Below are 12,012 nucleotides of genomic sequence, written 5' to 3'. Positions count from 1 at the left end.
CCAGTTTGGCTCCATTTTCTCCAATGCCTTAACTTAGGTTTCCATGCAGAATTTTGCATCCTGCCAGTCTCATTTCTTCCCAAGCCATACATTTTCTAGGCAAAATATATAATTTATCGTTTGTCATGCCAAATAGGATTTCTCAATGGTTAAACGGTGGGCGGTCATGATGGCTCAGCGGCAGAGTTGCTGCCTTACAGCGAATGCAATGCCGGAGACCCGGGTTCGATCCCGACTAGGGGTGCTGTCTGTACGGTTTGTACGTTGTCCCCGTGACCTGCATGGGTTTTCTCTGAGATCTCCCACACTCCAAAGATGTACAGGTTTGGAAGTTAATTGGCTTGGTAAATGAAAATAATGTCCTTAGTGGGTGTAGGAAAGTGTTAATGTGTGGGGATCGTTGGTCAGCATGGACCCGGTGGACCGAAGGGCCTGTTTCCGCGCTGCATCTCTAAACTAAAAAAAACTAAATGGTTCTTTGTTATCAGGTGTATCAAGGTACAGTGAAATTCTCATTTTGCATTCAGATCTGTAAGATTATCGGCATACATACAATCTCTTATTAAGTACACAATTTAAAGAATCGGCCCACTGTCCATATGCTAGTCGCCGGGTATTGGCATCATTTTCATAGTCCCAGCTGCAGCCATCCATAAAGGCCATTTGCAGCCTTCGTCTCCATCTGGATCGCAAGTAAACTGTTGCTCTTTCCTCGCCCAGCCACCTTCAGCCTTCGTGCCTTGGGGATGCCTCCCACAGCTGCCCGTGAGGGCGCAGAAGCAAGACCCCCCCCCCCGGTTCTTCTAATCGGCCCTTTGTCCAGCCACGTTGCCGACTCTCTTCGCCCTCCTTTTCAATTCCTGGTCCTCCGGGGCGTGCAGGAGACCAGCCTGAGGCGTTGCTCCTACTCCAGGCAGGTTTCCCCGTTCCTCACCCACGGCCCTTCAGGAGCTTCTGCTGTGCACAGTCCTTCAGGAGTTTCTCTATTTGTAGTTGGCTCTTCATTTCTTGAAAATATAGTAGGATGCAAGTTATTTTCACTTTCATTGAGTGTTGTTACATGTACATGTGCTACTTGCCAGATGCTCGTGTTCCTTCGGTTTTCATATATTGATGGTTGTGTTAAACCTGAAACATTACAGTTGTTGGTGAAATGTTTATTGTAGTATGATTAGTGACTTAATTCTGCAAGAAATTGTTCTTCAACAATGCTTATGAAACAGATTTGCATTCGCATTGAATATGGAAAATGGATTCAAAATGTAGTTGAATACAATTCATAAAACATTTGGAATGTTTCATACAACTTGTTTTTTTAACACTTTTAAAATGTTATTTACTCCCGACATATAATCCCTCAAATGGTAAAGCATGTTCCCTTTTGTTCAACCGCAGGGCAAATGTTTCGAGCAGCAGCTGGAGATCAGCCTTTCAATTTGTCCGCAGTATCGAGTGCCTTCCCAATGGTTAACCATGCAGCGTTTGGACTGCACACTACAAGCTCAGGGCGTTCAGAGTTTGGTGGCCTGGGAACAATTGGTGCATCTTCAGCCTTGGTGGGACACACACAACTTTCTTTTCCAGGTGACTCTAAGCTTTTGGTTTATTTTAAAATTACACTCCACAATTGGACAATCTACTACTTTGGATGAGAGAACCAAATAATATTTCTAAATTTACTGATGACTTAAAGCTGGGTGGGATTGTGGGCTCCAAGGAAGATGCAAAGAGGCTTTAAGTGATTTGGACAGCTTGTTTAAGTGAGGAAATATGCGGCAGATGCAGAATAACAAATACTGGTAGTTTTACATTAACTCCTAAGAAACCTCATTTTATAGAAAATTGCATTATTTAAAAACTAATTGTGTCAATGTGGAAAAGGAGGGTCAATGCTTGAGAGTTTCAGACACGCAATAACAATGTTTTTTCTGCAGGATTCTTTTAATGTTTCTTTAACAACTATAAGTTTATTTTTGTTAAAGCTGAGTCTCACGTTGCGAGTTGACACGAGGTACCCCGAGTGAAAGACTCGTGGTTGTGTACGAGATTGCAAGTGTATGATCGAGAGTTTAACCGAGTTCCCACAGGTATGACAAGTTTGCCGTTTACTTGTCATTTCTGCGATGTTCCAAGTTCGTCTCCCGAGTTACTCTTGAGCCAATCCTGATTGAAGGTTTGTTTTAATAAGCAACAGTGTTATGTTTTAATAAGCAACAGTGTTAAAGAAGACCTCTCCATCCTTTGTGGCTTTGTTTTAAAGATAGAATTCAGCGCGGCCGCATCTATTGATGTGACCTACAAAGGGAAAATGCGCACCATCCAGTGCCAGAGCAGTTATACTTATGATTTGTTTGAAACACACAGGTTTGATATGTTTTAATTGAATTTACTGCCATGTCTACACACTGCGGGGAGACGGGAGATTAAATCTTTGGAAGTGATTGTCCACCAGTCTCAAAAGCCGCTGTGTCTCCCTGTCCCTGGGATAGTAGGGGGCGACCAAACAGCACAATACCCCCTCCCCTTCCACGCCAACACGAAGGGCAATGATCCCAAGGCTTTAGCGTCAGAACAGCGGGCAATCACCTGCCATAACGTGAGAGAGATCATGCACTGTTGTAGGTCTCCTTTGCACGTCGGTGTTTCTGTCTTTCTCCACTCATTGTTGGCCCTATCTGTCACCACCCCCACCTACACCCCTCTGCTTCCCGGCCATGTGTGTGACCCCTTCCCTCCCCTCTCCAGCTCCCCGCCCATTGCACCGACGCAGGGGCTTTGCACGTCTTCACGTCGGTGATGCCAGCAGGTCAGTGCCAGTCGCCCCGGGGCAGTCGCTCCCTTCAGTTTCCCGGGGGGTCGGGACGGGACTGGAGTTGGGAGGGAAAGGTGGAGGGGATGGGTGGCTTAGGTGAGCAGGAGAGTGGGGTTGTTTGCAGTTGCAGAAGGAGGGGGCAAGGGCGGTACAGTTCCCAGTCTCAGCTCCTGTCCAGGGGGGTGGCGGAGACGTCAGGACCAACGGGACACCGACCCCCAGGCCCACCAGGCCCACTGCAAGCACGGAGAACCCAGAGACCCACAGACAGCAGCAACTCCAGCCCAGCCCCGCTCCAACTCCAAAGGAACCCGTTCCCCGATGGGCCGCTACGGCGACAAGTGGCAGTTCGCCCACAGCCCGAGCTGCGCCCCCTCATCCGCCACCCCATGGTACCCGCTGTCACTTCATCCAGCCGGCAGCTGCCCATCTTCAGCAGGATCTCGGTGTCGGACTGAGGGGAGGGGGGTGGAGGTGAAGGGCTGCAGGCTCACACATTACTCATGACAGGATATACATTACTATTTTTAATAACAGGAACATTTTACGATGAAATGCAGAAAATAGTCAAGAGCCGGCATGCCCGCTGACTCCCCCCCCCCCCCCCCCCCCCCCCGGTCCGGGGCTCTCCCCCAGAGTGGCCCCAGACCGGGGACCGGGGTGAGGATGGGAGTCAGCGGGCACGCCGGCTCTTGACTATTTTCTGCATTTCATCGTAAAATGTTCCTGTTATTAAAAGATAGTCGCTGGGAAACTGAAGATTGTCGCTGGGAAACTGAAGGGAGCGACAATCTGCTGCTGCCTGCCCGCTGAGTTAAAGAGTTCCCACGGTAGACTCACGATACACTTAGGTAAACGCACGGGCCACTACGTTCTTACAACGAGTTAAAATGTTTCAATTCCTAACCACAAGGGTAAAATTGACTCGTGGAAAATTTTAAACATGTTTGATTTTTTGCACGAGTTGACAAGTTTCACGAGTACCTGCCTTTAGCGCCGCGAGTCTCTAAGTTGCGTCCACGCGTTCCGTACGTTAATCGTACGTTATTACTGGGAGTTTTAACTCGGAGTACCTCTTGTGTCAACTCGCAACGTGAGACTAAGCTATTACTGCAATCTAAAAATACCAAGGGCTCTGTTGCATTGTTTAATTGAATATTTCACAAATGTCAAGAGAAACCATTGCTTGTCAGTTTCAATGGCGACAAGCAGAGAAACTGGCAGATTGTGTTCTTAAGAGATAATGATGTCTGATTATTGTAGGGAGTTACAAGGAAATAGTTTTCTTCCTCCCAGACTCTTTTTGTGCAGGACACCTTTTTGTTTGTTGTTTGATTTACTGATTTATCAATTGTTAAATCCAACCAAGTGTTCTGAAAACATGTGTTGTAGCAGACTTATCTCTATATGTGAAGCTATCCAATTTGATTGGAAAACTAAAGGCGGGTATATATAAATGGTGGTAGATTAGGAAATGTTGAGGTATAAAGGGATCTGGATGCCCTTGTTTAACAGTCACTGAAAGCAAGCAGGTAAGAAGGCAAATGGCACATTAAGCTTGAAGGGGTAAGGATGGTCAATTATGATGATAGGTGATCACTCCTGGAGTATTGTGTGTAGCTTTGGATTCCTTACCTAAGAATAAATATAACTGACATGGAGGGATTGTAAATGAAGGTTCAATAGGCTAATTCTTTGAATAGTGGGATTGTTATATGAGGAGAGATTGGATTGATTCAGCTGGAGTTTCAAGAAAAATGGGAGCAGATCTCTTTGGACTACAAAATTCTGGAGATACAAGAGACCGCAGATGCTGGAATTTTGAACTCAGTGGGTCAGGCAGCATCTGTGGAAGAAAAAGGGACTGACAACGTTTTTGGTTGAGATCCATCAGACATTTCCTTTTACAGATGCTGCCAGATCCGCTGATTTCTTGAGCAGCTTGTTTTTTGCTCTACAGAATTCTGACAGGTCTTAACAAGCTGAATGCAGGGACTGTGTTTTACGTAGCTGGAGTCACTTCTACAACAGTGCGAGGGGGGTCGCAGATTCTGGATACAGGTTAAGAAAGTTACCATTCGGATCAGGAGAAATAGAGAATTGTATTAAATGGCAGAGCAGGCTGTAAGAACCAAATTGCCTCTTCATGTTTGTGTTTGTTTACTTTGCATGAAGATTTGCTCCAAATAAATTAATTACCTAACTCTTTAATTTCCCAACGTGTTGGGCAGGAAGTGTTCATCCATTCTGGTTGCATGTGCACCAGAATTTAAATATTATAATTATTATTAATTGTGGTGCTATTTTGAGATGGGTCCCAGGAGCGCACATTGGCAGCATTTAAAGGGAACAATAATTCAAGTTGGGATCTTGTACCAACTGTTAAACACTGGCCACTGTCTGCTGAATGTGACCCTGAGTGCAGGAAAGCAACCTTGCTTAATATTTAAAGAAATAATACAGTACTTTTGAGGGTTTATTACTTTACGCTGATGCAGATCTAGTCAGTTTTTTGGTGATAGGCATTAACGAGACATTGTTCCAATATTCTAATTTGAGTCATCTGTAAAATTGCTTTATACAAACCCAATATTTCAAAAGTTCCAGAATTTTAGTTCTCTTTTTCTAAGTGTAGTTTGTCATGTGAACATACAACAAGATGGAAAAAATCAAATGGACCAACTTTCTTTTTCACGTCATTGCTACTGAGCAATGTGATAATTCTAATTCCTTTTACCCACCAGAATCAGTTTAGTTTCTGGCGAATACATTATAAGAAATGTCACAGCAATTCATGGTATAAATTAATTCTAAGAAATATTCCACTGATACCTGAAGGCAAAATCAGCATTCAGCATATATTACTCGGTATCAGTCGTCTTCAGGAACCAGTTCCACTCTTTGAATGTTTGCAGCAAATCTCCTTCAATGCTCAAGCCAGCTACCCTGAGTCAGATTGGTGGATGGCCTATACTACAAATAGCGAGCTGACACTCAAATGCACTCCGAGGATGGTGCATTGTCAGAGGGACCTCCTTTTAGAAGAGATATGAAAGCAAGAACCAATCTCCTCTCCCAGATGAACATAATAACATGTGTTACTTTGAGGAATTGCAGTTGTCCTGGATAATATTTACTCCTTCATTAACCATTAAAACAAGTAGCCTGATGATTTTCACATAGGTGTACATAAATTAGCTACTGTGTTTGCAGTGTTACAATTGTGACACTTTAGAAATTACAATTTAGAAAGTACATGGGATATTTTCAAGAAGGACTTATTTAAACAAATAGAATTACGATCACTTGTTCCAAAGTTGCACCCCTGCCGACTCCAGTCACTTGCAAATGTTGGTGACTGTGGAATTCATTGCCTCAGAAGGCTATGGAGGCCATCATTGGATATTTTTCAGGTGGAGATCGATAGATTCATGATTAGTACGAGTGTCAGGTTTATGGGGAGAAGGCAGGGGAATGGGGTTGAGAGGGCAGATTGAATGGCAGAGTAGATAGTATGGGCTGAATGGCCTGATTCTGCTCCTGTAACATATGTACCTCGTTCCTTCGGAGGAGGTCCAAAGTTGCACCCTCTTTAGTAGGGTCCTCTGTATATTGATTAACAAAACTTTCATGGACATTTCAATTCCATCCCATCCAAGCCCTAAATAAAGATCATACAATACATTGTTTAAGAGGGAACTGCAGATGCTGGAGAATCGAAGGTTACACAGAAAAGCTGGAGAAACTCAGCGGGTGCAGCAGCATCTATGGAGCGAAGGAAATAGGCAACGTTTCGGGTCTGAAGAAGGGTTTCGGCCCGAAACGTTGCCTTTCCTTCGCTCCATAGATGCTGCTGCACCTGCTGAGTTTCTCCAGCTTTTCTGTGTAACCCTCATACAATACATTAATTGACACTTCCCTAACCCAATCACAAAATACTCCTTTACATTGTTTCTACATAAAGATCCTAATGGAAGACAGTTCCCCTAAGTAAAGAAACATTTTACCAGGTAACATAAACAATTCGGGCAAGGCCCTTTGCCTTGACCAATCACAAGATAATGCAAAGACCGTGCAACATAGTTAACAATGGCATTATAACATACCTTTCCCCAAACAATCCTGATCATGTATTTGCAGCAAGGCTCGGCTCTTTCTGCGAAACCCTCATACATATTAACAATTGAGGGGACATCTGGACATCACCCTGTACTTAGCTTCCTCCCAGGACCCAAATATTCTGGAGCCATGATCCTCATGGTTTTCTAGCTTTTGCAGAAAAATGCCAAGCAGGTTTTGCAAAGGCAGAAATCCTCCATTTTGTCACATACTAAATTGGCCACTATTATCAGAACAAGCTGCCAGAGGAGGTAGCTGAGGCTGGGACTCCTTTTAAAAATTTAAGAAAACAGTTGGGGAAGCTGTAGATCCCATGGATAGGACAGGTTTGGAGGGTTTTATGTACCAAGCGGGGCAATTAGAGAGATTAAAGTTGAAAATGGGACATTGTTGGCATTGTGTGGGCGATTTGGGTAACTAAGGAGATTTTTTCCACAGCCCTATGAGAGAATTTATGGTAGTTTGAAGTTGGATTTTATGTGCTAACGGATTGTGATCCTTTCCATATGTATTAGGATTGTTTATTTACTCCAGCTCCATCCTCACCAAATCCTTAAATTGAAGACAGTACTGAGAAATTGCTTTTGCACAGAGCTTTGCATGTTGCATGTTGCACATGTCTGCGTAGCACAAAATCTGGCATGGCAGCGACTCTTACTGGGGTGCAGCTTGCCATTAAAAGGAGAATTTGTGTTGGTACCAATTGTTTGAAATGGCAGCCAGACCAATGTGAGTAACATTGCATGCTTTGATGCAGAAGATTGCTCAAGGGGTTTGGTTTATTTGGAATTGAAGGTCACCTTCCAGTAAAAGTATAGGTAACTGTGGAATAGGGGGCGGCTATCATGTAATTGCAATAATCCACATCACTCGTATCTGGTTGCAAGTGAGAAACATGTTGGCTGACACCAAGAGCAAGGAAAAGATAAATTTGCATCTCATTTTCAAGTAGATTTTTAATGCAGTCCATTAACCACGAGTCAAACCTGAATTAGACCCACTTCAAGTTGCTATGGAAAGCATTGTCTATATTATGGTTTTGTACTCAATGTTTCATTGTGTATGTGTAAAGGTCTGTAGGAAGTGAAGAAAGGATACTAAATACAGAACATGAGAGCTGACGCATGCATAGTGGGCCAGAAGCATCCTGTGCTAATACCATTTGTAATTTGCACAAAACCACCATCTTTCTCTGATATGTAACGAACAGAGAAGGCATTTAGATTGTCCAAACTCAAATTTCTGCAGTGAAGCTTACATCAAGAGGTGACAGTTAGTGAATGATTTTTAATGATCCCATGGCCAATATCTCAGGTTAAATCTACAAGTCTGCTGTGTACATTTTACTTCTGCTGGTAGACAATTACCATTCGACCACACTTCTGTTGGTAGACAAATATCTTCAAATCAGAGTTTGAGCACAAAAGATATAGATGAATTATTTGTCTTTAGTTCTTCTCAGCGTTCTTCTGAGATGCTACCCATTACAGATGTAAATCTTGAACCAATTTGAGTTGTTTTAAATGACACCTGGAACTAGCTTGTTTCACCGGAAACAACAAAAGGCACAATCCTTCACAACATCCTGAATGCAGCAACACAACCAGAGACACCTCCAGATAAGCTTTTCAGGTGGCCCAGATATCTCTGGACCAGAATTGCAGGTTGACCTTACTCCAATCATCTGATAATGTGATAAATGAAATCATCAATAGTATTGTTAAAGGATGCTTGCGAATAATTTGCTCACCGAGGCAGGTGTTTGCATTTTGCTGCTTCCACTCAACAGTGGTTCTTAAAGCCTTGGCTCAAATGAGTTGAATTCTAGAGTTGAGGTAATAATGCCTGGCCTAGATAGTATACAATTTACATTTAATATGGCACGAAAGAACCCGTGCAATACTGGTTTGTATCAGAGGAAAGCTTATCACAGGCTGGAGCGACACTTGCAATCATAGTCCAGGATAGGACATCATAGTCCAGGATTGCCATCATAGTCCAGGATAAGCAACATTTACACAATTGTCTCATTTGCTTTGTCAGTGACCTTCCCTCCAATATAAAAGCTGAGGGGGTGTTGTTTTCTAATGATTGCACAGTGATGTTTTCAGGTTTGCAGTTCCTCAGATAATGAAGGGTCTTGCCTCCGTGTCCAGAGTGGGGGTAATATTTGACAAGTGACAGAGATGCTGCCCACTGCTAGATAATGACCATTAACAACACAAAGGGAATCTAATCACCTTCTTGTGATAAACCGGAAATCAATATTGATCAGAAAGTCAACTGGAGCAATTAGATCAACAAAGAAACATAGAAACATAGAAAATAGGTGCAGGAGTAGGCCATTCGGCCCTTTGAGCCTGCACCGTTATTTAATATGATCATGGCTGATCATCCAACTCAGTATCCCGTACCTGCCTTTTCTCCATACCCTCTGATCCCCTTGGCCACAAGGGCCACATCTAACTCCCTCTTAAATATAGCCAATGAACTGGCCTCAACTACCCTCTGTTTGCAAGAGTTCCAGAGATTTACCACTCTCTGTGTGAAAAAAGTTCTTCTCATCTCGGTTTTAAAGGATTTCCCCCTTATCCTTAAGCTGTGACCCCTTGTCCTGGACTTCCCAAACATCGGGAACAATCTTCCTGCATCTAGCCTGTCCAACCCCTTAAGAATTTTGTAAGTTTCTATAAGATCCCCTCTCAATCTCCTAAACTCTAGAGAGTATAAAACCAAGTCTATCCAGTCTTTCTTCATAAGACAGTCCTGACATCCCAAGAATCAGTCTGGTGAACCTTCTCTGCACTCCCTCTATGGCAATAATGTCCTTTCAGATTTGGAGACCAAAACTGTACGCAATACTCCAGGTGTGGTCTCACCAAGACCCTGTACAACTGCAGTAGAACCTCCCTGCTCCTATACTCAAATCCTCTTGCTATGAAAGCCAACATGCCATTCGCTTTCTTTACTGCCTGCTGCACCTGCATGCCTACCTTCAATGACTGGTGTACCATGACACCCAGGTCTCGCTGCATCTCCCCCTTTCCCAATCGGCCACCGTTTAGATAATAATCTGCTTTCCCGTTTTTGCCACCAAAATGGATAACCTCACATTTATCCACATTATTAAACTGCATCTGCCAAACATTTGCCCACTCACCCAGCCTATCCAAGTCACCTTGCAGTCTCCTAGCATCCTCCTCACTGCTAACACTGCCCCCCTGCTTAGTGTCATCCGCAAACTTGGAGATTTGCCTTCATTCCCTCATCCAGATCATTAATATATATTGTAAATAGCTGGGGTCCCAGTACTGACGAGTCGGTACCCCAATAGTCACTGCCTGCAAGTTGAAAAGGAAAGCATTGTTTACTCCTACTCTTTGGTTTTGTTTGCCAGCCAGTTCTCTATCCACATCAATGAACCCCCAATGCCATGTGCTTTAAGTTTGTAGGAAGTGGGAAGAAAGCCTTCTGGAAGTCCAGATACACCACATGAGAGTTCTGACCTATCACGCTATAGTTACATCAGAAAAAATTCTATAAGATTCGTCAGACATGATTTACCTTTCGTAATCCATGCTGACTTTGTCCAATGATTTCACCACTTTCTAAATGTGCTGCTATCCCAGCTTTAATAACTGACTCTAGCAGTTTCCCCACTACCGATGTTAGGCTAACTGGTCTGTAATTCCCCGTTTTCTCTCTCCCTCCCTTCTTAAAAAGTGGGTTTACGTTTGCTACCCGCCAATCTTCAGGAACTACTCCAGAATCTAAAGAGGTTTGAAAGATTATTACTAATGCATCCACTATTTCTGGAGCTACTTCCTTAAGTACTCTGGGATACAGCCTATCTGGCCCTGGGGATTTATCGGCCTTTAATCCATTCAATTTACCCAACACCACTTCTAACCTGGATTTCACTCAATTCCTCCAACTCCTTTGACCCGCGGTCCCCTGCTATTTCCGGCAGATCATTTATGTCTTCCTTAGTGAAGACGGAACCAAAGTAGTTATTCAATTGGTCCGCCATATCCTGGTTCCCCATGATCAACTCACCTGCTCAATTCTGACTGCAAGGGACTACATTTGTTTAACTAATCTCTTTCTTTTCACATATCTATAAAAACTTTTGCAGTCAGTTTTTATGTTAAACTGCCAGTTTTCTTTCAAATCCAATGCACAATAATTAAGCCCTTCGTCCTCCTCTGCTGGTCTCTGAATTTCTCCCAGTCCTCTGGTATGCTGCTTTTTCTGGCTAATTTGTACGCATCATCCTTTGCTTTGATACTATCCCTGATTTCCCTTGTTATCCATGGATGCACTACCTTCCCTGATTTATTCTTTTGCCAAACTGGGATGAACAATTTTTGTAGTTCATCCATGCAGTCTTTAAATGCCTTCCATTGCATATCCACCGTCAACCCTTTTAGAATTAATTGCCAGTCAATCTTGGCCAATTCACGTCTCATACCCTCAAAGTTACCTTTCTTTAAGTTCAAAACCATTGTTTCTGAATTAACAATATCACTCTCCATCCTAATGAAAAACTCAACCATATTATGGTCACTCTTGCCCAAGGGGCCACGCACAACAAGACTACTAACTAACCCTTCCTCATTACTCAATACCCAGTCTAAAATAGCCAGCTCTCTCGTTGGTTCCTCTACATGTTGGTTTAGATAACTATCCCGTATACATTCCAAGAAATCCTCTTCCTCAGCACCCCTGCCAGTTTGATTCACCCAATCTATATGTAGATTGAAGTCACCCATTATAACTGCTTTGCCTTTGTCGCAAGCATTTCTAATTTCCTGTTTGATACCATCTCCGACTTCACTACTACTGTTAGGTGGCCTGTACACAACACCTACCAGCGGTCTCTGCCCCTTAGTGTTTCGCAGCTCTACCCATACCGATTCCACATCCTCCAAACTAATGTCCTTCCTTTCCATTGCATTAATCTCCTCTCTAATTGCAACAGTGACCTGTTTTCCTTTCTGCTAGTTCCTCAGAATATTGAATATCCCGGGATGTTCAGCTCCCAGCCTTGGTCACCCTGGAGCCATGTCTCCGTGATCCCA

The 12,012-nt window shown here is 43.4% G+C and overlaps 1 protein-coding gene across 1 annotated transcript in view; it reads left to right on the top strand.

Annotated features, from left to right (window-relative positions):
• baz2ba (bromodomain adjacent to zinc finger domain, 2Ba) overlaps positions 1-12,012 on the top strand; it is a 153,465-nt gene that overhangs the window by 43,039 nt on the left and 98,414 nt on the right. The window contains 1 exon segment of the mRNA XM_055638807.1: positions 1,396-1,584. Coding sequence (XP_055494782.1) covers positions 1,396-1,584 — 189 coding nt within the window.

This window comes from Leucoraja erinacea, chromosome 7, assembly GCF_028641065.1.
Source record: "Leucoraja erinacea ecotype New England chromosome 7, Leri_hhj_1, whole genome shotgun sequence".
NCBI lineage: Eukaryota > Metazoa > Chordata > Chondrichthyes > Rajiformes > Rajidae > Leucoraja > Leucoraja erinaceus.
Note: the sequence above shows the minus strand (reverse complement) of the source record. Positions and strands in the feature narration are given on the sequence as shown.